The sequence below is a fragment of the Bemisia tabaci genome, chromosome 3 (genome assembly GCF_918797505.1).
Source record: "Bemisia tabaci chromosome 3, PGI_BMITA_v3".
Taxonomy (NCBI): Eukaryota; Metazoa; Arthropoda; class Insecta; order Hemiptera; family Aleyrodidae; genus Bemisia; species Bemisia tabaci.
The window spans coordinates 6,089,725-6,116,561 of NC_092795.1; the positions used below are offsets into that span (position 1 = coordinate 6,089,725).

Here is a 26,837-nt window from a genome sequence, read left to right on the forward strand (position 1 = left end):
AATGAGGTTTTCCCGGTTGATTTTTCTAACCTAAAAAAAATTACTACCTACTACTAGTAAGTTTGACACAAGGCAAGAGATTCAAGAGATAAATACTTGAGACTTGACTATTTAGTAAAAAAGTTTTTTTAAACACTAACAAATTACTTACAGTAGATACTTATTGTCTCAAAATATCGTGTTTATTTTCTAGTTGTGACCTTTGCCACCTGCACCTGTCAGAAGGTGCTATTCCGATTCTTTGCACCAGCATTAACAGTCGAACTAAGCACAATTTATTGCCCCATCCTTCGATCAGTAAACTTAGAAGTGATTCAACTATCTTTCAATTAGATTCATTCATATCAACTGAAAATCAGCTTCCTCTTCCTGACAGCAGACTTGGCAGGTGAGTTCAATGCATACCCGAATTAGGTAAAGCGGAAGAGTCGACAAGTGAAGTTATTTGCACCTAGGACGGCCCGCGTTCACAATATTATTTTTCATAAGCACTGCTACAAAGCTTGAAATAAGTGTACTTTTCTTTGTTTTAATTTGGTCATTGTGAGTTGCAAGGTATTTTAAGTAGAAGTTGGTCAACCTCTCATCCTTAGATTTGCCGTTTCTGGTTGATGAGTTTTCAATTAGGAAATGAATTCCCCTACTATAATACTATATCGCAGCCAGCTGCTATATTGTTAAAAGCCGGAGCAGCATGGCATCATTGTGAATGTGAAGCCGAAAAGTTGCCACAGTGGCATTCACAAGACAATGCTGACACCGCAAGAATTTGCAGGTACAATTAATGAAGAATAAATACTACAAGCTATGTCTCGCATCTCAGGACGAATCACTTTAATGCACTGCTGTAAGGATTTGATGTGTGGATTCATCGGAGCACTGATCTAGATCTAATGATAATGAAAAGTTGTATTTCTCCAACGAACTTTGGATTGCACTCTTAAATTATTTCAATGAACTAAAGTGAATATGTTGGTAAGATACCTAAGAAAGAGAAAAAAATTATTAGTGGAGCTTTTATCCAACCCAACATGAGCCTCTGAGGTCAGTACGATTAGTGCAAAATCTCAGAATCTGAATTTTAAGGATTCTAACTACAAGACTGTAAAATGGAAGGAAACAAAACTCATTAATGGTTAGAAAATTGGCAGGTACCTACAATAGATGGTCATTTCCAGTTTTGTAGCGGACATTAACTGTAATGAGGTCTGTACAATGACCCTTAGGATCAGAAGCTGAATTTCATTGGCCAAACCACCAGCCTTTTCTTTAGTAAGTAAGGGCATACCTTTTGTAGGAGGACTTTTAAAACTTCCTACACCATCCAGGCTTTGTATTGCCACTTTGTCAGGGTAGGAAACAGCATAGCTGAGTTGTCATACATCATGCCCCTGTGGGCAACTCAAGGCAACATGGTCTACGATGAGAACAAAGTTAGACCTCCACAAACAGAATTCATATGGACGGTGAAACTACCGGACCACATATCTTGTTTGTGGTGTTTGAAAATCTCCGCTCCCATTTTATTTTTGTGGAGGAGAACAAATCAATATCATTCCTTGAAGTTTTCTTCACACACCAAAGAAAAATCTTGTAAGTTCTAAAGAATTTACGGTGGGGAATTTTCCATGCGAAAATGAAGTATGACTGGAAGTCTGCGAAGCCACAAATCCAGATACGTAGTCTGGTGGTTTCCCCTTCGATATGTTGTCTTGGCAGTGCTACCGTTCGAACTTTTCAAAAGATAGAGCACCAAAAGATCCGCAAATAGTTGGCTCTAATTTTACCACTTTACCTGTATGTAATCTGCAGATTTGTAAAAGATCTGCATCCAAAAATTTATTTCATTAGCAAGAATTGTAAATTGTGATCATTTCGAGGTTAAAATTTTAAAACGTGGGTAGCTGCACGCGTGAACGAAGAAAATACGCAGATGATTTGCTGAAGATCTGCATTTTTTTAATATATCCGGAAGTAATCGGCATTTTCACAAGATCTGCAAACCTTCGAATTATACTCAGTGTGTCTAATTATACTCGATTCGGCATCACTGTGTCTTAGCATTATTTAAAAATGGAGAAAAGTAAATTTTTTCTGTAATCGAGCTAAGTAATTTGGACCTTTTTTTACTGAGACTTTACCAAAGACATCACTTAACTCTGTTCTTTCATCATTTGCAGCTTGTCATAATGGAAGCACTCCGCCAAAAACTTACAAAAATGAAGGAGGAAGGTCTACAGCGCACAGCTGCGAAACAAAAGGAAAGGTTTCTCTACTTAACGGAAATGAGTCGTGCGAAAGCCCAACAAAAAAAGCTCAAAAAGCTCCAAGAGCTCAAAGAAGTTGAACTTTTTAAATTAGCTAGAGAGGTTTGCCAAGGTAAGTTCATTGAAACTCTTTAGTTCATTCACTTTTCTGAAGACACCAACTTCCAGAATGAGTAGTATCTTCTTCTGTAAAAGAAGTAATTGATCCTAGAAAACTACTACTGCAGGGTGCCCTAGGCTCGATACTATCATGCTCTTGTTTATAGGACTACCAGACATGGTACAAATTTAAGCATCATGATCTCTGTATCCTCACAAAAACTTTGCGTAGAACACAGTTTACACTATAACTTGCTGGAAATATCTCTCAACCAAGGAAAAAACTCTTCATAGGGAAAGAAAGTAGGAAATTGTATTGTAGATAATGCACTAATTGGATCAAAATTACATTATTGCTGTCATTACTTGGAGAGGCTAACTGTAAAGTAATTAGGGATCTTCAGAAGGGACAGAACTCAGCGATGAGATATATCTTAGGGTGTGATGGAGTGAAAAATACTTGAATGAGAGAAAATACTTGATATGTTAGAGAGTTTGGACTGTTTGTGTTGTGTATAGAGCTATTAATTAAGGTCAGAAGTTTCGGGGGAAGTTTTGATTTATGCACTAAAAAGCATTGAAAGCTTGATCAGGAGATGCTTTTAATCATATTTGTTGAGCAGATTGTATTCTATGTGAAATTTTGCTGAGATTTCATGCATCCTAGTGCTCAAATCTGCATCTTGTCAAGTTGTCCATTGTTCCCACAAAAATGTATCCCAAATCACGAGGAAACAATTTTTATTTTTTTTTTCACAAGGAAGGAAAATGCACTAAAACCGGCAAAGATAAAAAAAGTGTTGTGAATCAGAAGAAACTGGGTTTCTTTCGTTCAAATCAAATTTGAAAGCAGGTTTGCAAGATCAGAAACAGATGAGCTCATCACATATCCATAAAGTCTATCCAAAAAACAATCGGTCGTTTCTATATCATGAGAATTAGGACTTGCCATTTTCCAGAATGAATTCAATTGTTTCTCTCTTTGTATTTCAGGTAGGCATTTGGAAATTAAACTAGAAAAGTGTGATCATAGAAAACGTAACTTCAGACAACGCAACAAAGATCAACATTTTCATGAATCCTTGTCTGACCACTCAAGTGACATCAGTGAACCTGAAGAAGACTCTGTCGATAGTGACTACGAACCTTCGAACTCTGAAGATGATAATGGTTTCGAGAAGAAGGTTGAAAGATCCGGCAGTTCTGATACTGACTGCGTAGCTTCAAGCTCTGAAGATGATGAAGGTCTCAAAAAGGAGGTTCAATCTAAAATCAGTAGTAGTAATAAGTGGGCTCAACCTGTTTTATTATTGCAACGATGTAAGAATCCTCGTCTAAGCTTGACCCAATCGGCAGAGAAAGTAGGGAAAGCAAAAGCTGAAGCGTACTTAAATGACTTTAAAAAAATTCCCTTGGTTATCCTTGAAAGAAATGATTGGTGTGGAAAAAGAAAAATCATTTTACACTCACAATTAGGAAATGAAAATAAGGATAAACTGCCTGCTGGGCAAGAAAGCAATTGTGAAACGCGGTTTCGCACAATTAAGAAACAGAAAAACCTTAGCATTGAAAATTATCCACCCACTAATTCCGACATCGATGAATGTGAAGTCGTCAAGCGCACCTCCAATAGACTGAGTTCAAGGAAGAAAGAAAAAAGAGCAGAAAAGTTTTCTTCTCGTACAGGCTTACAAAATCTAAGATCCTACAGACGGCAGGGCCCCAAGTAAACCTCTAAATTTTGAGGACCTCTTTGATAGAGAAAAAGAGCTACCAACAATGTTTGATGAGTGAAAGAAAATATTATTTCTAGCTGAAAATTGGGACTTTCTCTTGATAAGTTGCAGCCTGCCTTGAAATATATCTTTTTTCCCCATTTTTCTCAAAAATATTTTTACTTTTGTAGTCTGGTACTTCCTCTATTTTGATTGATTATGTAGGGTGGTTTTGCATCGGCAAATACTCATGAGCTAGTTTTCTAGAAAAATGGAAGACATTTCTGTATTTCAAGAGGTATGTCTGTACACATTTCTACTATTGTATCGGATGTATGAGGCAGTCTCATGCTCAGCCATGGTAATGTGTAATTAACAGGAAAAAGTATGTAATTGAAATACCGCAATGAAGTTATATAAATAACCTCTTGAGACCCTTGCGATAATAAAGTAGGTATGTACATCCTAGTTCAATTTTCAAAAAAAAAAAAATCTAGAACATCATATTGCTGAAAGCTGAAAAGAAAATTTTCTGCCAGCCTTCAAAGGACTCCATTAATACATATATTTATGTATTCAGCATGTATTTATTTATTTAGAAAATTTTCTTTTTTTCTATAAAGAATTACTCCGTCACAGTTAGTTTATTATTGAATTTTCGTGCATCGTTATCTTGTCACTCATGTACCTAAACTGCCCTGTTAAGCAAAAGCGCTCGTGAAGAATACATTTTCAGAGAAAAATGACTTAAACTCTGGTTCAATTGCAAAGCATCTTTTGAACTGGTCCTATTTTCATCCTGATTTTTCTCTTGAGTCTTGATATTTCTTTTGTTACATTTTTGCATAATTTTACTCCCCCAAACACCTACAATTATATTTGAAAATAATCGGAGAGGTATCAATAAGGGCCTTTTTTAGCCCCCTCCAGAATCTGGAAACTTATGCGGGTTTTCCAAGTTGACTCAATGCAGTTTGCAGGAATAATCATGATTTGGTCCACTGGATACATGTTAAATGGTTGCCTGAACGTAGGTCTGCAGTTGCAGTTTAGCGGAAAATGAGTGTTTTTCTATTACTCCGAGGCTTTTTTGACACCGAGCACATTGTCTAACCAAAACGAGCTTTTGATATGTTATCAAGGAGGCTTTAGGACTCGCTTTAACCCTGGTTTGGTTTTAGCTAGATGATCAGCTCATAGCTAAAAACAACTTTATCAAAAGTCGACTTTTAAGGGACATCCGCAAAAATCTTAGAGAAACACGTCTCTCCAACTGTATGAGCGTGGCTAAGTCCATACTTTTGGTCTCTCTTGGGAACTTTCCGTGCTCTGATGGGGGATTATCCTGTAAAGTGTAATGAAGTTCGAATATTTGAAGAAAAAAAAGTTCTAAAATTTTGAATGAGCTTTTCGCTAAGTACAGAGTATATTACACAGCAAGTTTCATATGAAGAAGCTTAGTTACTTTAAAAGAAAACAAAACAATAATGCAGACTCTATAAAGCTTTTGTGAGAGTTGACTCAGAGCTTTTTCATAAAATGTAGGGGGCTGAGGGCTCAGAATTTTGTTGTCCCCAACCAAGAGTTTTAAGGGCCGTACTGAAAATTTCGAGTTTCTACCTCCAGCAGTTTGAAAAACATCTGACCAATGCAAAACTTCAATGGAATCCTTGAGTCGCAGACTAGTTTGCATCAAAATGATCGAAGAATTTTCCGTGGGTGGCATTTTGTTTGACAGTTCTGATATTTTAGCTACCTGTAGCAACAGTTGAAGCCCATGTGGAAAACTAACTATGATAATGGATTTTTAATTTAAAGCTGTGCGTGCTTATCTGTTTAATTATTAGATAAAGAAAAGCTAGCAGTCAATATTAGCAGCAATCTGATGCCTTAGAAAATCGTTCTCCTGCTTAGAGGATGCTTATACCTTGTTCGTGGTCGCTGCTCAACAAAGTTCAGACACAAATTAGAGAGATTGACTTCAAGTGATACATTCACTAGGTGTGCTCACCTCTATTTTTGAATAACTACGATTTAGAAACAGAAATAACAAGTGAAAAGCTACCTGTAAGAATGCTTCTTCTGTCCTCGTTAAAAGTGGCTGACTGGACACATAGTTTCACGCCTGCCCACTAAATGCAGGGGTGCTCAATGTGCTCATGGATAACTTCATTACAGACGAAGGCATTTCCTCCTTCTTCAAGCTCCTGAAGAGCATTTTTCACTGCACCATTCTCCACATTATTGATGTTGTAAGGGAGATTTGGACGTTTTTCCGATATCATTTGATATAAAAAGGGACTGAAAAACTCAGAATTTTATTCAGGATGGCTATTTGTAGGACCTGCCCTACAAATTTGTACCTTCCGTCCGCCAAATTGTGCATGTTTAAGCCTAAGAGTTTGGCATAATTGGTTCCCTCAAAAAGGGATAGATCGTTTTTTAGTTCGTTTAGTAACAATCTGAGGCAATCTGTTTTAAGAGCGCTGCAGTCAGTTCCCTCTTCACCTGAGAATGTCACTCTCAAATCTATTAAGACAGAAAAGGAAGGCTCTCTGAATAGAGCATAGAATTGTGCTGAAATGGTGTCCCTGTTAATTGTCAATCTCAGTTTTTTTAAAAGCAGCTCAAAATGCTCCATGAATGCTACTGGTGAACTGAGATTGTGTTGGTTCTGTTCCTTTTTGTTGCTTTTTTTAAGGCTACGTCTTGGGGTACTTTCTCTATAAAGACAACTTCATCAGAAGAAAGGATATGGCTTGATCTAGCCTCCGTAAGGATGTCATCATCATTGAGTTCAAGCAAGGTTGGAGAATCATGTAAAGGCAATTTATCTTCAGGAATTTCATCTCTTATAGTGTAAAATTGTGTTCGCCCTTCATCATCAATATGTATAGGAGAGGGTTTGATTTTGATCTTTTATAATGTCTAATGTAGACAATGCTGTTTGTATTTTCACTTAAGAAGGCACCATCAATCTCTTCTTCATCGAGATTAAATGGTTTGAAGGATTTTCCATTGAATCTAATAAACATAATTTTAATGCTTTCGGGCATAACACTTTTGAAGTACTTTCGTAGGTCTTGTGTTTCAAAGCCTGGTTTGACCAGCCTCGGTCCAGTTTCCTATGGTCCAAGACGAATCCTGTGCTTTCTAGCCTGTCTCTGTTTTCTGACGAGAGTTCAGTGGCGGATGCTTTATCCAGGAGAAACATTTTCCTATTGAAAGGTTTCTCTTTAGTGTCTGCTATTTTTAATCGTTCACAATTAAAAGTACCAACTGTGGCAGGTCTGTTTGAGGGGGGAAAGAGTCTTGGACCGTTTGCAAGGGGTGCTGGCTGTCTGGTTCCCAGATATGGTACAATTCCTGTATGGCTGAACAGATTTGCATTTCTTGCAGGCTCAAGATTTTGACTCCGAAAAGGAAGACTGCTGGCAGGGTCGCTGCAGGACTGAACATGCCGATTATGAGTTGCAAAAGGTGGCCTACTCGGTGTTTCATTAAATCTCTCTGAACGCTGAGGCGGAATATAGGGATGGTGGTGAATGACGGCGCCCACTGCTCCATTGCTCTCAGGCAGCTGATTCTGCCTAAGTTCAAGGATAGCACCACGGATGGCGTCCTCGATTACTCCTCTCACTTGTGCACTTAGGTCTTGATTAGAATCTGGGAAAATTACAAAATAACATGACATTAACAACCAAACTAGGAGTATTAATTTTATTAGAAAAAAATGAAATCATATTACGTAGTATGAGAGATGAAGAAAAATTACTGAAGGAATTGGCTCTTTCCACCAATGATCGAAATACCAGCTGGCAAAACGAGGGGAAAGTTGCAATTCAGTTAATGAGCACTTGTTACGTTTGCAGTAGTTGAGTTCTTCAGATAAATTTTTCTTTTTGGATACAGAATTAAGGAATAATCAACGCTTATTCCCTCAATAAAAAAAACTCAATTGATTGTAGCTTTTAGGTGTACCGTCAGTGGGTCTAACATGAAAAAACACTGTTTTTGGCCTGGTAACAGTCTTTTAAGCATCATTATCAAATAGGTACTGACATGATAGGTAACTCAAAAACTTAAAAAACTACATGGCGATGTCCTAACATATAAGGAACAAAAAGAAGGAATGTAAATTGTAACATTAACAAAAATGTTGGCAAATTCTTATGTCTTAAAAATAGAAAGAGAACCAAAATGAAAAATATATGGAGGGACCATGGATCCTTAACCTAGACAAAAAAAACCTAAACCTAATTTTGAACCTTAGTAAGTACAGTCTTTGAGACACTAAACCGGTGGGTAACAGTTCCAAAATAATTTAATTATTAGACAAGATCTAGGTAACTCCATGGGAAAATAAAATAGAAAAATAGGAAATACAACAGAGTATAGAAAATTATTTTTCTAAAAATTTTCGTAAATGCAACAAAGGAAAATGAAAGGCTTTACTGTCTAGTCCTCTTTAAAATAATCCATGTCTGATTTTGAGAAAGTGAATCTTTCTCTTGATACAGACATTGGCTTCATTATTTTCAAGACTTGATTGAATTTAACTTCACTTACCTATAAGGATAGGCTCTTCTTCAATTAGGAAGGCATTTAGCAGGAGAGTAACATGAGATGGATTTTTGGAGGAACTTAGCAGAAATTCCTACAGGAGGTGCAACTCTCCAAGCCTTGTTAGACTCTTACAAGGATATTTTCTTCAATTGTGGCAAAAAAACCGTAACGACGTGTTTTCCTAAGATTTTTGTGGATGTCCCTTAAAAGTCGATTTCTGAAAAAGTTTTTTTTAACTATGAGCTTATCATCTAACTAAAGCCAAATTAGGATTAAAATGTGTCCTAAAGCCTCCTTAATAACAAATCAAAAGCTCGTTTTAGTTAGACGATGTGCTCGGTGTCAAAAAAGCCTCGGAGTGATAGAAAAACACACACTTTCCGCTAAAATGCGCCTGCAGACCTATGTTCAGGCAACCATTTAACATGTATCCAGTGGCCTTTGGACCCAATCATGATTATTTCCGTAAATTACATTGAGTCAACTTGGAAAACCCGCATAAATTTCCAGATTCTAGGGGGGCCAAAATAGGGGGGTCCTAAAAAGGCCCTTATCGATACCTCTCCTTTCTATTGATGATTGCCCATTTTTTTTGTGCAAATACAGAGTGACCTTAAAGTCCCGCACCACTAGCACCAGGCATCACCCTTGTAACTTTTGAACTAATTGAGATAGGGACTTGAAATTTTGTGAGAGGTCCTAGATCAAAAAGAATTACCTAAAATTCTGAGGGAATCACCCTGAAAAGGAGCAAAAACCCTAGGGGTCATAGGGATGGGGCGTGAGACTTTGGATCGCCCTGTATACCATGCTCATTCTCGAAAGGGCAATACACAGTTAGTCGCAAGTAGTGCAGGTGATCTGTTTATATCTTTAAGACTTTATGCCAATGTTTTCTCTATGGATACTTCTTGACAAAGTTAGAACCATAATAAATTTTTATATCGATTATTGATCACTGTTGATTTGTCTGTCTCTGTCTTTTTGCCTCCTAAGGACATTGGTGATACTTCTTTCAATTGAATCAGTGAGTTCGAAAACACACCAACCTCGGGGAAAAAAAAAATTGTTCAGGAAACACCTAAAACTGCGCAGCGGGCGAAGAAGTTAGTTTAAGAAAAACCTTTTTGGTGCCAAAGGACAAGTACTTAGAGACTTTATAAAGCACCAAGTTGAAATCGATACACCATGTTTGATGACAGAGAATTAAGCGTTTAAAAATTTCCGAGTTGGTGTGTTTTCATTCTCACTGACATTCAGACACTAATTTTGCATTGTCTGCCCTGAAAAATTTATATGTTCAACCTAAATAACGCTTGAATATTTATATAATTTGTTGGTACAAGATATATTGAACCGAAAAAAGAAAACCGTAAAATCGGATGGTCACCCGTTTCCCTTGAAATGGCCAAAAATTGGTATTTCCAATGAAATACTTCGATTCTTCCCTTTTTCTGTCGCTGTTTTGAGCACTTCCGATTGCAATTTCGAAATTTCCTTTTGCGTGCAGATGCTTCTATCCATAAGTGTTACTAAACCGTAAAAAAGTGAAAATCGAAAAAAACCTGAGTTGGTGTTTTCGAACTCACTGATTTTAATTCCTTTGCTAGTTATCATCAAATTAGCATTGGAACAAATAGGAAGACAGAATAAATTCCGAAATGATGAATCAAATCCTACTGAATAGGTTTGCTGATAATTATCTGGGGAGAACAATCCTTCTGCTATAGGAGGGGTATTGATTAGAGCCGTTGTTGGGCTTAACCCAGCTGAAGCTAAATTTTCTCAACTCTCACGATTTCTGGCTCATTGAAGGTCTACATTAACCGGTATATTATTTGCCATAATTTCCTCGTTTTTAAACTCTTTTATAATCTAATACTGGCCCAAACAAGTGTCTCAAGGCCGAGTTTGATCACAATATTTGCTTTCTTCGCCAAAATCACTTTAAATTAAGACCTATGTTATTCAGAGGCGGATCCAGCAATTTGGCAGCAACGGATTTCCTCCATTTAAACTTATGTTGAATAATCGATTCTTGTTGGAGCACCTGGCCCCTCCAAGGATTGATACATTTCCGTAGATTTAAATGGAGAAAAGACAATGTTGCCAATTTGCTAGATCCACCAATAATGTTGAGGCCAGTATTAGACTCAAAAAAGACCAACAACGACTAAATCACGATACTCAAACATTTTTGGTAGAGCAGCACTGTATGCTAGAATGATTAGAAAAAGAAAAATCTTGGTACTGTACATTTTTTTTTGCATTTTATTGCAATAATAAGACCTTCAATAAGCAAATATTTGTGGAGTTGAGAAATTCAGAGTGCGCCCAAAAACGGCCCTTATTGACCCCTCCTTTGATAAAATTCGCACAATTTACGCAATTTTGTGCTTAAACCAATCTCTAGTTTTCTTGGAATGATCCTGATTAAATATCATAATTGTGCCAATGTTCTACGTTCCACCATTCGCAATTTGAGTTTTTATCATCAGCCTAGAGCAAAGCCAGTGCGTCAAAAAGGGCCCTCTTAAAATCTATACTAAAAATCGAGCCAGATAGAGCATAGAAAAATCCAACCTCTCTCCTCATACCGACCACTCCTCCCTATCAAACTCAAGCAGAAGAAAAGGCAAATAGGACGCAACCAGTTAAACGATTATGATGGGTGAAACGTATAAGGGAAAGATAGCTAGAGAGAAAGAAACTAAGGTGGACTGTGTATTGAGAGGGCATGTAGGGTCTGAAACTCAGCTGCTGATCATTTCGACAGTTTCTTGCTACCCCAGTTTTGTTTCCTAGGCAAATGAGCAATTAAACCAAATACAGTAGAACTTGAACTTGGCCTGTAGAACTTCGGCGCAGTTCCAAATTTTGATTACAACTGTGACGAGTATTTACTCATTCAGCATAGATTATGCTTTTTCAAAATACATGTTAAGTTCTATGCCATCTTGATTGTGTTATTTTAAGAATCATGAAGGTTCGTTTAAGGGATCATAAGCTTGAGGTGAAAAAGATACTTCTCCGATTAACTCATCTGTAGAAAATATTTTTATTGGAGATTTGGTTGGAGGATAAAGATTTAGCCTTAAAATTAATTCAATGCAGACAAGAGTGTTAGTTTTTCGTTGAGCTGGAGTTGTGTTCGAGTAAGTTGGGCGAGAGTTATAACCATTAGTAGATCCTGAAACACACCAATGAGAAAAATTAGATAAAGAAAGTTAATGAAAGTAATCACAGAATAATACCATACTTCATGGTTACATTTAGATGCATAGATTGAGCATTGACGCTGCCAGTCTACAGACAGTTTCTCCATTGAAATAATTGATTGTGCTCAATATGAAAGGTTCACTGGGGGTTTCTCCATTGAAATAATTGATTGTGCCCAATATGAAAGGTTCACTGGGGCTACTCTTCAAAGATTTGGTAGGTCGAAACCTCAGCAAAATCTTTACAAAACTCCGTTCTAATTTCTGCCATTTAAAATGTTTGATGTTCTGCCTGATTTACTAATTGTATAAATTGTTTTATACTTGGTAATGGGAAGGCTCTCTTCGAAATTTTAAGAGATGAATAAAAAGCTGTTATACAACAAGAAAGCTGTTTCCTTGTCTATGAACTCAGCGAGAATCACCGAAGCCAGTTATTGTAGCGTGGACTTACTTTCATGGACATGAGAGTAGGGCTAGTGATTTCAAATAATTTATTTTGAGACATTAATATATGCAATTTTTACTAAAACTTTTCAACAAAACAAAAAAATCTGCAATTTCCTGCCCAAGCTCGACAAGAATTTGCAATTTGAATGCTTGTGCTCAATGGACTTCCCTTTTTCTAAACCCATTTTCCCTTACGACCAATCACAACGTACTAGTTGCATGGTGAAGACGTTTCTGCACCCTTGATTTTTTTTGTTGAGAAACAATTGGAATCGAACAATTTTTGGTGACATTTTGGTTAGAATTTCAGACTCATCGATAACAGTGACGTAATCTTGGAGATTTTCTATCCATGATTTCTCAAAAATAGAAGAAATCAATTTTGGGGGAAATGAGTCTGAAAGGCCGAAGATTACATTGTACCGACTTTTCGGAAAACGTCGAATTGATTAAAATGAATTGAATGTTTTCTTTAAATTCACCGTCTTTAAATGAAGGCACTGACAATGAGTATTTACGTACAGTACAACAGTAAGGTGCCTTTCTGTTCAAGACTCGTCTTGACAGGTTGTCATGAGAACGGCCCTTGGGTTGAGCTCTGAATAGAACAGTTGCATTAAACTTGGCACTGCTTGGTATTTCAACTGCAAGGACACAAGCAAAGATTCCTCTCTGTGATCAGAGATAAACAATAACAGTGCAAACGGCATATACTTTCAGACATTAAAAAAAAATAAGTGGTGTTGATGACAAACCTTTATACTGGAGTTGAACATATCTTCAAATTGTTCAGGAGTCATTTGAGGGACACTGTGAACCATATTGAGGAGGGCGCGACCTACTGTGTCGTTCGCAGGGACTTTCTCAGTCAAGACGTCCTCAACATAGGCTAGAATTTTATCAATGAGTTTATTCATTTTACTACAAGCTTCACCAACTTGACCTAGATCAGATGCTGGTTCGATGGTTAGTTCTGGACTGCGTTTGAACGATGATGCAGTTTTTTGGCTCAACCTAACTGAAATTAAATATTGTACAGTTTAGATAAAATGAACCTGATAAGCTTCTTTCAACACCTAAAAACTTAATGTACAAAAAAACTAACAATTTTTCTTGTGAACTGAGTTACTACTTCAATATTATAATATTAATGTTTCAAGACTTCAGGGAGCAGGTTAGTACATATCTCTTTCTAATCACTAGGCAGTTAAAAACTTGACAGGATAGCTTAGCTCCTGATATTTTGCTAATTTTTTTCTTAGAATTACTTTTCTTCAAATTTCTGAATCAAATGCTCCGAAAGAAGAAAGAATCAGAGTGGTGTGGCAATGCCAACTCTGATAGACTCTGATAGAAGACATGGTGTCTAGGATATTAAAAAAAAAAAAAAAAAAAAAAAAAAAAAAAAAAAAAAAAAAAAAACAGGAATTACTGGGATTTACTTGGGGACAAATGATATCTTAGAAAATCTGAGAACTGGACAGGTTATTGGTGTTAAAAACTATGATTTACATCTGTTCCTGGTCTGAGATCATATTTTTTCTTTAATTTGGAAGTTAGAGTTGATTCTGAATTGGAGACTTAGATAAAAGGGAATATTGTAAAAACATTTTCACCTCACTTCAGGGAATAATAAAATTTTTCCAGGAAGAAATCTGAAGGAAAATAATAAGAGACCCTGACTTGTCTATATAACTATCAATAGTTTTTCACCAAAGGGAAGGAAAATACCAGAAAATGAAACACGTTAAAAATTCTAGACACAAAAGTTGAAGATCTGGAGGAGTAGACTTTGCTTTTAGTTATTTCTTTGACTATGTTTGAACTAAATTTTGCACTGGGAACTACCATTTCTAACTCATCAACAAAAGCACTAGGCAGGGTTGCTGTAGAATGTGGAAAATTAAAGTTCCTGACACATTTTTGTGAAATTCCCTGACAATTGAACAAATTCCAGATTGTTAAAAAGACATAGTTAGAAACAGTTTTCAGGCAAAATTTGTAGTTGGAATTTAGACACGTCAAACTGACTCAAGAGAACAAGATGGTTAAGGTGATTTGACGCCTTTTCCCTGACATTTCCAGGTTTTCCTGAACTTTCTAAAATTCCCTGACACTTTCCGGCACTCCCTGACTGTGACAACCCTGACTAGGGAAACTAATGACACAAATGTCGTTGGTCAGAAATAATAGTTCATTTCAATGATATTCCATCATGCCAGTTCTTTCAATGTAAAATACAAGCTGACTCCAATCACAGAGAAATCTTTTAAAAAATTCTGAATCTGGGGGGTTTAACACCACGTATGAGATGTACATAGATAAGTGTGCGAGTAATAATTCTTACTTCCAACAATTTCCGGCTGATAGCATGTAACCTCAACTGGAATGCGAGTGAACATAGAACCAACTTTCCTCTTGGGAACGCCAACAGGTACACTGGGGGAAAGAAAGAGTTACAACTTGTAATGAACAAACTTGATTGCCGATAAAGAAAGAAAATTAAAATATAAGTGAGCAAAAGAGAAGAGGAAATGTTGTCATTCGATGAAGTTTCTCATTTCATCATAAAACAGCAATTTTGAACTGCTGACTTCAAACTGTCAAAATGAAAATTTAGTTTTACATTTTGGAGCATTTGCTGAGCCGAATTGTTTTAATCCACTCCTTTGAACAGGGGTACAAATAGACTGTATTAACGGTTTGGTAGTGTCTGAAAATTATAGGCTCATCTCTCTGGATGTTGAGTCTACCATGAGTCTAACATTTCCTCTGACCTGGCTATACAGTGTGTTCATCAACGATGGAATGAAGTTAAAGAACATTGCTCAATTCCAGAAGAACAATTTTCACATGCGTTGGAGGTGAGTATTAAGTCAACTGTGTTTAAATTTGGCACTGCATTTTACCATCAAGTTAATGGTCTTGCAATGAGTGGCAATGTCTCTTCTGCGCTAGCCAACATTGTGACGGAGGATTTCAAAAAAGACACTTCGGCTACTATTCATTTTCCTCTTATGTGTTAGAAAATGCGTTTTTCTTGCAATATTCAGCATATCAATTTGTGCTAATTGAGAAGTATTGCATGATTAATTTGCGATGGATCAAACCATGACAAACAAACTCAACCTGACAAAATTCTGTGCAAGTTGAATGATTCATGGAAATTTTGATTGCATGAAACACCTGGATGCAATTCACCACCATGGCACAAATACAACAAGGTTATGTGCCTTTTTACATTTGAACCATCAAAACTGTGATATAAAACTATGATGTGGCCACTAAATCAGACTTATTTCACTTTTGAATGTTTAGGTGATGAGGTTTTTATGAGAGACCCTCATTTATCTTTAAAAATTCTCCTACTGCACTTTTCATGTGTTTTGTGGGATTATCGAAATTTTTAAGGAAATATAATTTTCTAATGAAAAGTTGGAGAAAAAAGGAATGGACGAACATAACATATTGAAAAAAGGAACCACTCAACAGAAATGTAAGTATGTTCTGACCGATGGGCCCACTAATAGTCAAAACAGGCATTTTATCAAATGTCTAGGCAAATAGTCAAATATCCTTTACTTAGTAAAATTCTGATTATTGTGCTAAGTAACTGTGGACACATTAATTTGCCGATCATGTGAGAAAGAATTCTCGGTAGGAATTTGCTTCATACAATGTTAGATGCATTTTCTTTTGTCCTTAAAAGCACATTTATCACAAAATATGCAACATTTATATAAAATAACGAGCTTTCACAATTTTGATAGTTGAGGAAAGATGAGGAGCATTTTTCAACAAAAAATACAAACCAGTTTGTACTTTGATGGATTTTTACTCTCAAAATATTGAAAATTTAGGAGGTCTTCGAGAAAACATAAAATATCTTGAAAACTCTGAAAATGTGACAATGTGCCCAGGCATTTGATAAAATGCCTGATTTGACTATTTGCCTGCAACAGATGCACTTCACATTGATGTGATATTTGTCCATTCTTTCCTTTACCCTGTTTTACTGAAAAAAAAATTTGGCAAAATTTTTAGCTAAATTTTGCAATACATAGTTAGGACTCACTTCATGTAAGCTTTCATTCCCATGTGTCCATCCTGTAGCGTTGTGTCTAAGGTTAAATGAACCGGATCTTGGCATTCCAGAGAGTAATATTCGTGGATGATATTTGAGTGGATTGTCACCTCATGTCCTGTTGCCCACCAGCCAACTATTTTTTCTTGCTATTCAATTGAAAAAAAAAACAAAAAATATTATTTTGGTCAATTTTAACTATTGACAGAAAAACAAAACAAAAAAATTTATCAGGACTTAAATACAATTAAAAATTTACAAAAATTAAAAAATTACAGTAAAAATACATACGATTCTGGCAAAGAAAAATATCGACTGTGTTTCGGTACGTTTAAGTAAATTCGGGTTCATTTCAAGAATACTGCCAGGAGACGGACAAATTAAGCGAATAATTCTTTTCAATTTCATGCAACATTTTTGGGAATTTCATTAATTCAAAATCTATACTTGATATTCTGATGAGAGTAACTTGTGCTGTCACAGAAAAGGTGGTTGAAAATGAAGCATGGTAAGAGACGCTTCCATCTCTCTTGCGTATTCTGCATGTGTTTACAAGGGAAGGCTTGAGAAAAAATCCTTTATGTATGAGAGTCTGAGTCAACAACTGTACTCTACACAGCTTTTTCCCCCCCTCCCCATCTAAATCGAATAAATTATAAGAATATTACCGCCTTAAATTTACACACTGTAAAACCGGTTCATCAATAAAATGCAGCAAATTTGACACCGCATTAAAACTTCTTGCATCATTATGGTACAAATCTCCGTCCGACATTAGATACATTAATGAATAAATAATGAAATAAAGCTTTTGCTTTTGACTCTCCGATCAAATATTTAACAAAAATGAATTTTACGCTTGCGCAAGCCCTGAAAGATTTTAAAGACGTACATGGGTACCTAAAGTAATTAAAAATTCACTCATTCATTCCACAGTTAAACAGAAAAAGTGTTGAACAAACCTTGTTGATTTTTGTGAGCATACTAAGCATGTCTGCGGCATATCTTAACTCGGCTAAGACCTGAAATGAAAAGAAAAAAAATTGAGTTTTGGACTCTAGTTGAAGCTATAAAGGGTGAAAAAAAAAACTTCTCATACCTCCTTAGTATAGTACGGATTAAAGAATAATCTGTATTATTGGACAGAGTGACCATTTTCATTTTCATTAGTAGATATTCATCAAACTTCATGCAAAAACTATGATTTTGCAGCAACACACATTTTACTCATTTCACAGTCAAGGCGGATTAAGAATGGTGGTCGCATTTCGTACCCTCTGGACGTCACACTGTATTGGGCACATCGGGTACATGGGCCGGCCGAGGCCGGGGGGGTCGGCTCAACCTTGGATTGCACAGCAAAACCAGTACCCTCCTGACGTCACATCGCTTCAAGATGGCAGCCAAAATCGAAATGCGACCACCATTCTTTATCCGCCTTGTTTCACAGTAGATATATAAGTATTTTCTTGATTTGATTGATCTTTCCAAAGGGAAATAACTTAGTATAAAATTTTATGGATAAGATTTTATAGATGTTAAACAGAATTAAATTAAATAGATGTCAAGTTTCATCAATATTTCATTTAAGTTCACTCCATGATTGTATTGACCTATTTAGTAGCTACATCATAGTTTTATATTGCAGCTTTAATGATTCCAATGTAAACAGACACGTACCCTTGTCCAATCATGGTGGTCAAATGCATCTACGTATTTCTCGCAATCAAAATTTCTCAAGTTGAATCAGTCATAAATTTTATGACTTGTGAATGCAAAATTTAAATGAATTAACACAATTTGCTTGCACAGAATTTGGACATGAGGTTATGTTTTGATTTTGTTATATTAATTCGTTTTGATTTGGATCAGAGAGAAAATAAGAGCCCGCAGCAAATAGCAGAGGTGCATGACCATCGCTGATCTTCCATCGTTTTTTTTTTCCGGCCATTTCGATACCCGACAATCTCTTTTTCCTTTCTTATAGAAAATAACGTTACGAAGCAAAATCATATATTTTTCTTGAATTTAGCTGATTTTTGGGAAAAAGTATGTTTACAGCTCGCTTCCAGAGAATTTGGTGCTTCAATAGATGTATGCTACGTTCCAAAGGTCCACATCAGGTGGTGATTCACTTTTGCAATTCAATACAGGCTGTTATTTTCTCTTTAGTTTGAACCGTTGCAAATCAATTATACAATATATAGCAGTTATCGCAAATCGATATGTCAGAAATAGCAAGAATTAAATAGCCACTAAATTAGTCTAAATTAGTCACTAAACTAGCCTAGGTATACAGGATTACCACTGCACTTCAAAACGGAATAAAAAAAATTCAAAAATAAATACCTCGTATGGACAAGTAAAGGCATTTTCAAAGTTTGCACAAAATCTGAGTGACTCGCTAAACTTTAAAATTTAGTGGGAAATAAGGTGAAAAGTTTATCCAAGGACATGTTGCTTGATAAACTTGATACTTACTTTCTCTGAGTCTTCTATGTGGGGTAAACAGAAAGAATTGGTTACTTCAACAACACCTTTGTCCACAATACCTGTAAAAAGAGATGAGGAACTCAATGCTCATTCATTTGAATCGACAATCCATTGTGTTACCAATGACTGATAATGCTAAGGATAGCACGACCATACACAAGGAAAAAGTTAGTAGCTGACAACTTCACTAGTTTAACACAATGAAAATCACCATCAGCAGCTTGCATGTAATGGGGAGCGTTAAAAACTGAGGAAGGATAAAAGTAAATCCTTAGAAGTTTTGCGAGCTAAGTTGGCACTTGTTTACATTCAAATTCACAGAACTATTGTTCAGTAGCAAACATGGATTAACCACTGCCCAATCAAAAGCATATTCAATCTTCGATCCCTACTGGACGACCGCATAGCAGTTGCTCGCAGATGGAATGTAAACAAGTGCCAACTTAGCTGACGACACCTCTAATACTCCGAATTCCAAGGGGTAGATTATGATAATTCTACAGTAAATTGAAAAATGCAAAACCTAGTCAATTTGAATTGGGACACATACACTCGAACTCATTATTATGAAATCTGCCTATGATTCAAATTTTTAAGCCAATTGAGTCGAAGAATCACAAGACTGATGTCGGCCAGCGAACGAAGTTCAGGTCTGAATGAAGACAGGCTCGCGCAAAATTCTTCTTCCGTGCAGTGGAACTTATGCAATAAAATTTAGATTTATTTTGAAGTAGGAATGACGCGAGGAGAAGGGATAAAGTTAATTGTGCAGCAGAATAAAAGCCGCATGTTCAATATGTGATGTAGAGGTTAGGATTAAGAGTCTGACCGCTTGGTGCTTACCGAGTAAAGTTCCAATGACACGGTTGGCGTCGACATTCCGCCTTTCGTAAGCGTCAACAATTTGAAATAAAACCACTGGATGAACTTTCACTGACACATTGAGAGCCATAATTAAAAATTAGTTAATTTAAGTGCCTAGGAATAGGACAGGAGAATCGTGGCGTAACCTAACCTAACCGTCGGGTGATCAAGGAAGGCAGGAGTGGGGGTGCGGTATGATGGAGGGGAGGGGGATGTTTGTCTCTGATTGTATTGGTCGTATGCTACGCATGCGCTATACTGTGCAATTCATGAATGAACCGTTCCCGTTCACAACGGAACGAAATGGACCAAAGAGATAAGCTAATTCGTCATCGTCGTAGTCTCGTAGTACTATGCGTAGTATTTTACAGTGAGCGTTGCCAGATCGAATGAGCAAATAATGGTAAAGCGATGGTAAAGGCCTAGGCCGTGAATCATGAGATCATGCGTAGATAAAATATTAGTAATATCAGAGAAATTTCGCAATTTCTTTTGCTCGCACTTACAGCACGGAAATGAACTAAAACCGGTGCGAATCTATTCTTATTGAATGTATTCTACTGTAGAGAGCATTTTTCGTCGAGATGAGGATTCTATCTTTTCACCTCTCGAAAGGAAATTAGCTTAGCTGATTACGGAGCCTCCGTGCACAAAGGTTCTGCTCCCTGCGAGCACTTATATTTGGATCAGCCTAAACCCCCCCCCCCCCCCTCCTTTTTTTTTGTGCAAGACTTTTCTTTGAGAGAATTTCAATCGTTCATTGAGTGAAGACTATGCTATCATGGAAAATCAAATGCGTTTTTACGACGAAAATCATCACTTTTTTCGGTCGTTCCATTAGAAAACCTGACACGTTCTAAATTAAGTAAAGGCGGAGCGCGGCGGCCGGGCTGCACAGCGAGGATCCGGAATCAATACTGGATTTGGGGGGGGGGGGGGAGGCTAAATCCGGCCCTGTCAGGGAAATCAGTCCACCCTTGATCAGGTTTGTACCACGGCAACTGTTATTTCTGAGGGACCGGCCAACCCATGAATTTTTTGAAGGCAGCTGCTTCTCAGCTAGGTTCGGTTACCTATATGTCGGGCTGAGAGAAGCAGTGACTATAATATACCAAGTTATTGTGTTGCAAACACTCGTCATTCCTGGCACAATACGGAAAGTATATGAGGCCGACAAACTTAATCCCGGAGTAGGTATATTCGAGCCATGAAATGAGTATTTAAAAAAACAATTGTATGGTGACATATCCGAGTTTTCCTCATCCTTGTGAAGAACAATTGATAATTTTACCTTCAGACTACAATACTTATGTCACAAAAACCGAATTTTCCTCGCGGTGTAAAAAAAAAAACTCAATAAAGAAGTAAGACAGAAGGGGTAAAAAGGAATAAATTTAGGAAAAGGAAAGAAATAATAATGGAAAATGAGTGGGGAAGACTGCAACAGTACTAGTCGTCTGCTGGTGTTTTCTTAGTACGAATCTTGTGTTTAAGCCTTGTCAATATTAGTGACTATAGGTATCGGTAGTTTTGTGGTTTGAACAAGCTGCTGCATAGAATATTAGGTCTGGTGAATGTTACTTTATAAAATAGTTGAGAGAATGTCAATTAATTCAGATGAAATTAATTCTTCATGTGACAAATGTAACTAATTGTATGCTATACATAAATGAGTCTTCTAAGAATATTTGATTAAGAATTAAATCAATAAAAAAACGAGGAAATAAATATATCAATACTTGACTAGTGGCGAGTCCCTCGATAAGTAAGGTTCCTAATCGTAAACTCAGCGCGAAACAGACGCTGCTTAAAAATACACACGCTATGCGTGTACGACTTTTGGCGCGGCAGAAAATTGAAGGCGACTCCTGAAGCATATCCTATTGTCGTTGATGATTTCATGTTTTTTCTCCACCAGATACTCGTCATTCCTAAAAGGAGACCTATATTCTAAGAATAAATTTCGCATTTTGAACTTCTGATTCACCGTTATTTTCGTATTAATTTCTGCTTTTATATACCCATATCGATGGTGAAAGGGCAGAAGTGCGTACCTCGATTTTTGACAGTTTTGAGTTAGCTGCATAAACGTGTTGTTGAAGATGTCGTCTATCTGCCAGCAAGAGACTATACAATCGAAAAAAATCGGGAAGTCACCTAAAATTGTAAAACTTTTTTCGCGTATCTCGGGCTTAGGTGTAGAAATGCGTACCTAGTTTTGGCCCCTTCATTTGATCTGGTGCGCCGGTTATAGGACATTTCGTCAACGATTTTTTGTCCGCGCACAGACCTGTTTTTTCCAGTAATTTACGTCCACGCGTTTTTTCGGCACGGTAGTTTTGGTCCACGTGCCAGTTGAGACCGACGTTTTTGGATGAAAATATGTGGTGTGTTGGAAGAATGAGGGTTTGCTTGTTGTCTTGTTTTGTCTGTTTGGTCCAACGGAGAATAATATAAAGTTAAGAGTTTTGGTAAAAATGGGGCAGCGTCAATTCGATGAGACAAAATTCACTAAAACTCTCTACACCTCTTTGGTGTAACAGGACTTAATTATCTTTCAAGAAATTCTTACCTTGTTATACCTGAACCGGATAAACCTCTATATTTGATTCAGCTAAAGGCTCTTAGATTTTTCTTGTGTACGATAAGTATCTTGATTTATTTTGCGAGGAAAGGTCTCTTCTTTTGAAAGATGCCTGTCATTCCTTATACGTCCAATTTCGTATAATACTGTGCAACACCTCGTTTTGAAATAGTTGCTTCAGGCGCCGCGGCACGGCGGGCGGGCGGCCAGCGCGAAACGCGCATTGGCGCCTACAAACCTAAGTGGATACTTCCAGCTTAGGGGGATACTTTCCCTGTGTCATACTATCAAAGCTAGCCGTCAAATTATCATGGTCGTCAGGTGTTGTGATTTGCTTATTCGATGACTTGGACCAATCAAAGCACTTGGCCTTGACATTTTGATGGAGTATTTTTATGGTGTGACACAGGCTTACCAGCTCTGCCGTGATAGCGAAGTGAGCCGTAAGTGTAAGATTTTCGAAATCGAGTTTTCTTCAAAATTCGTCTTAACTCTTTTAGATGAAATTACTGAGACAGCTAAAACAGCAAAACTCATCCTAATTTAATGAAAGCGAGACGTATAAAGCCGTAAGTGCAAGTTTTTCTCAAGACAGCCGCAGGTGCATGAGAGCCAATGAAAACAGTGCTTTCCAGTAAATTGCCGCCCTCTTCTGCCAATTTCTAACCTGAAAATGTGTTTGTTATGCGTCCAAAACGCAACTATGAAAGCATGTAGTAGATAGCACTTACGGCTGTCTTGCCTAACAAAAAACTAACACGAAACTGAATTTTACCTTTTTCATGTACTTTAAAATAAAATCGGTCGAGTTTTAATCCCCCAAATGATTTCTAGGAGTCTTCCGGACGAATAGTGGCAATTAGACAAAAAACGGAGGCTTCTTTCAATAAAATGTTCCACTATGAGGCTTCTGAGCCCGTTTTCTCAGAAGTTCATTTTTGCACTTACGGCTCTCTTCGCTATCACAGCAGAGATCTATAATCAATTGTTTTACATACCTACGGATTATGGGCAAAATCCGAAACCACATACCTCCATCCATTACGCTCTTTCAAAATGCCCACTCCTATTTTATTCTTTCTAAGAGACACAAGCCGACTATAAAGCGTGAAATTAATTAAGACAGAATATTCTTCTAAAAGATAGGAAATATCAAGAAATGCTAATCAATATCTTCCGAATGAGGGTGAGGGTGGGTGTGAGTGTGGGTGAGGGTGAGGGGTACGAGTGTGTGTGTGCGCCAGGTGTCCCTTTGACGAGCCGCGGAATGTTGCATCTGATCAATGAGTGCGAGAGAGATGGACGATTCCGAGGCGGCTTGGCAAAGCCGAGTGGTCTGCTTTGACGTGCCGCATCTGCCCAATGAGTGCGAGAGAGAAAGACGACAAAACAGCGTATCGACCAATCCAAGATGAGCCCTGCTCCCCGTTTACGGCCGTTCTTTCCCGGGCTCACGCTCGGAAAGCACTTGGGTGCTTTTGCCGGCAACGGAATTCCCCAGCGCACTACCACCGCGGACCAATATACGAGGCCCAGCCTGTATTTTTGCGAGTTTGTGTGCGCGTCAGGTGTCCCTTTGACGAGCCGCGGAATGTTGCATCTGATCAATGAGTGCGAGAGAGATGGACGATTCCGAGGCGGCTTGGCAAAGCCGAGTGGTCTCCTTTGACGTGCCGCATCTGCCCAATGAGTGCGAGAGAGAAAGACGACAAAACAGCGTATCGACCAATCAAAGATGAGCCCTGCTCCCCGTTTACGGCCTATCTTTCCCGGGCTCACGCTCGGAAAGCACTTGGGTGCTTTTTCCGGCAACGGAATTCCTCAGCGCACTACCACCGCGGACCAAATTACGAGGCCCAGCCTGTATTTTTGCGAGTGTGTGTGCGCGTCAGGTGTCCCTTTGACGAGCCGCGGAATGTTGCATCTGATCAATGAGTGCGAGAGAGATGGACGGGTCCGAGGCAGCTTGGCGAAGCCGAGTGGTCTCCTTTGACGTGCCGCATCTGCCCAATGAGTGCGAGAGAGAGAGACGACAAAACAGCGTATCGACCAATCCAAATGAGCCCTGCTCCCTGTTTACGGCCGTTCTTTCCCGGGCTCACGCTCGGAAAGCACTTGGGTGCTTTTGCCGGCAACGGAATTCCCCAGCGCACTACCACCGCGGACCAAATTACGAGGCCCAGCCTGTATTTTTGCGAGTGTGTGTGTGCGCCAGGTGTCCCTTTGACGAGCCGCGGAATGTTGCATCTGATCAATGAGTGCGAGAGAGATGGACGATTCCGAGGCGGCTTGGCAAAGCCGAGTGGTCTCCTTTGACGTGCCGCATCGCCCAATGAGTGCGAGAGAGAGAGACGACAAAACAGCGTATCGACCAATCCAAGATGAGCCCTGCTCCCCGTTTACGGCCGTTCTTTCCCGGGCTCACGCTCGGAAAGCACTTGGGTGCTTTTGCCGGCAACGGAATTCCCCAGCGCACTACCACCGCGGACCAAATTACGAGGCCCAGCCTGTATTTTTGCGAGTGTGTGTGTGCGCCAGGTGTCCCTTTGACGAGCCGCGGAATGTTGCATCTGATCAATGAGTGCGAGAGAGATGGACGATTCCGAGGCGGCTTGGCAAAGCCGAGTGGTCTCCTTTGACGTGCCGCATCTGCCCAATGAGTGCGAGAGAGAGAGACGACAAAACAGCGTATCGACCAATCCAAGATGAGCCCTGCTCCCCGTTTACGGCCGTTCTTTCCCGGGCTCACGCTCGGAAAGCACTTGGGTGCTTTTGCCGGCAACGGAATTCCCCAGCGCACTACCACCGCGGACCAATTACGAGGCCCAGCCTGTATTTTTGCGAGTGTGTGTGCGCGCCAGGTGTCCCTTTGACGAGCCGCGGAATGTTGCATCTGATCAATGAGTGCGAGAGAGATGGACGATTCCGAGGCGGCTTGGCAAAGCCGAGTGGTCTCCTTTGACGTGCCGCATCTGCCCAATGAGTGCGAGAGAGAGAGACGACAAAACAGCGTATCGACCAATCCAAGATGAGCCCTGCTCCCCGTTTACGGCCGTTCTTTCCCGGGCTCACGCTCGGAAAGCACTTGGGTGCTTTTGCCGGCAACGGAATTCCCCAGCGCACTACCACCGCGGACCAAATTACGAGGCCCAGCCTGTATTTTTGCGAGTGTGTGTGCGCGCCAGGTGTCCCTTTGACGAGCCGCGGAATGTTGCATCTGATCAATGAGTGCGAGAGAGATGGACGATTCCGAGGCGGCTTGGCAAAGCCGAGTGGTCTCCTTTGACGTGCCGCATCTGCCCAATGAGTGCGAGAGAGAGAGACGACAAAACAGCGTATCGACCAATCCAAGATGAGCCCTGCTCCCCGTTTACGGCCGTTCTTTCCCGGGCTCACGCTCGGAAAGCACTTGGGTGCTTTTGCCGGCAACGGAATTCCCCAGCGCACTACCACCGCGGACCAAATTACGAGGCCCAGCCTGTATTTTTGCGAGTGTGTGTGCGCGCCAGGTGTCCCTTTGACGAGCCGCGGAATGTTGCATCTGATCAATGAGTGCGAGAGAGATGGACGATTCCGAGGCGGCTTGGCAAAGCCGAGTGGTCTCCTTTGACGTGCCGCATCTGCCCAATGAGTGCGAGAGAGAGAGACGACAAAACAGCGTATCGACCAATCCAAGATGAGCCCTGCTCCCCGTTTACGGCCGTTCTTTCCCGGGCTCACGCTCGGAAAGCACTTGGGTGCTTTTGCCGGCAACGGAATTCCCCAGCGCACTACCACCGCGGACCAAATTACGAGGCCCAGCCTGTATTTTTGCGAGTGTGTGTGTGCGCCAGGTGTCCCTTTGACGAGCCGCGGAATGTTGCATCTGATCAATGAGTGCGAGAGAGATGGACGATTCCGAGGCGGCTTGGCAAAGCCGAGTGGTCTCCTTTGACGTGCCGCATCTGCCCAATGAGTGCGAGAGAGAGAGACGACAAAACAGCGTATCGACCAATCCAAGATGAGCCCTGCTCCCCGTTTACGGCCGTTCTTTCCCGGGCTCACGCTCGGAAAGCACTTGGGTGCTTTTGCCGGCAACGGAATTCCCCAGCGCACTACCACCGCGGACCAAATTACGAGGCCCAGCCTGTATTTTTGCGAGTGTGTGTGCGCGCCAGGTGTCCCTTTGACGAGCCGCGGAATGTTGCATCTGATCAATGAGTGCGAGAGAGATGGACGATTCCGAGGCGGCTTGGCAAAGCCGAGTGGTCTCCTTTGACGTGCCGCATCTGCCCAATGAGTGCGAGAGAGAGAGACGACAAAACAGCGTATCGACCAATCCAAGATGAGCCCTGCTCCCCGTTTACGGCCGTTCTTTCCCGGGCTCACGCTCGGAAAGCACTTGGGTGCTTTTGCCGGCAACGGAATTCCCCAGCGCACTACCACCGCGGACCAAATTACGAGGCCCAGCCTGTATTTTTGCGAGTGTGTGTGCGCGCCAGGTGTCCCTTTGACGAG

The 26,837-nt window shown here is 39.5% G+C and overlaps 2 protein-coding genes across 2 annotated transcripts; one reads left to right on the forward strand and one right to left on the reverse strand.

Annotated features, from left to right (window-relative positions):
• Window positions 1-36: 36 nt before the first annotated feature.
• On the forward strand, window positions 37-9,602 carry LOC109030814 (uncharacterized). Its single transcript, XM_019041977.2, has 3 exons — window positions 37-388; window positions 2,181-2,379; window positions 3,360-9,602. Exons 2-3 carry the CDS (start codon window positions 2,190-2,192, stop codon window positions 4,094-4,096), a joined length of 927 nt encoding a protein of 308 aa, XP_018897522.2. The 5' UTR covers window positions 37-388; window positions 2,181-2,189; the 3' UTR covers window positions 4,097-9,602.
• Window positions 9,603-11,686: 2,084 nt separating this feature from the next.
• eIF3f1 (eukaryotic translation initiation factor 3 subunit f1) lies at window positions 11,687-19,934 on the reverse strand. The gene is made up of 7 exons (XM_019042010.2): window positions 19,736-19,934; window positions 18,881-18,951; window positions 17,362-17,421; window positions 16,391-16,548; window positions 14,663-14,754; window positions 13,071-13,333; window positions 11,687-11,837 (listed from the first exon to the last, which is right to left on the reverse strand). Exons 1-7 carry the CDS (start codon window positions 19,842-19,844, stop codon window positions 11,748-11,750), a joined length of 843 nt encoding a protein of 280 aa, XP_018897555.1. The 5' UTR covers window positions 19,845-19,934; the 3' UTR covers window positions 11,687-11,747.
• Window positions 19,935-26,837: the final 6,903 nt, after the last annotated feature.

Excerpts from the sequence above, each read along its gene's own strand:
- LOC109030814 (XM_019041977.2), top strand. The coding sequence starts at position 2,190 with ATGGAAGCACTCCGCCAAAAACTTACAAAAATGAAGGAGGAAGGTCTA. Across the intron at positions 2,380-3,359 it reads AGCTAGAGAGGTTTGCCAAG|GTAGGCATTTGGAAATTAAA; the intron begins GTAAGTTCATTG and ends TTTGTATTTCAG.
- eIF3f1 (XM_019042010.2), bottom strand. The coding sequence starts at position 19,844 with ATGGCTCTCAATGTGTCAGTGAAAGTTCATCCAGTGGTTTTATTTCAA. Across the intron at positions 18,952-19,735 it reads TGTCATTGGAACTTTACTCG|GTATTGTGGACAAAGGTGTT; the intron begins GTAAGCACCAAG and ends CTCTTTTTACAG. Across the intron at positions 13,334-14,662 it reads TCAGCCGGAAATTGTTGGAA|TTAGGTTGAGCCAAAAAACT; the intron begins GTAAGAATTATT and ends ATTTAATTTCAG.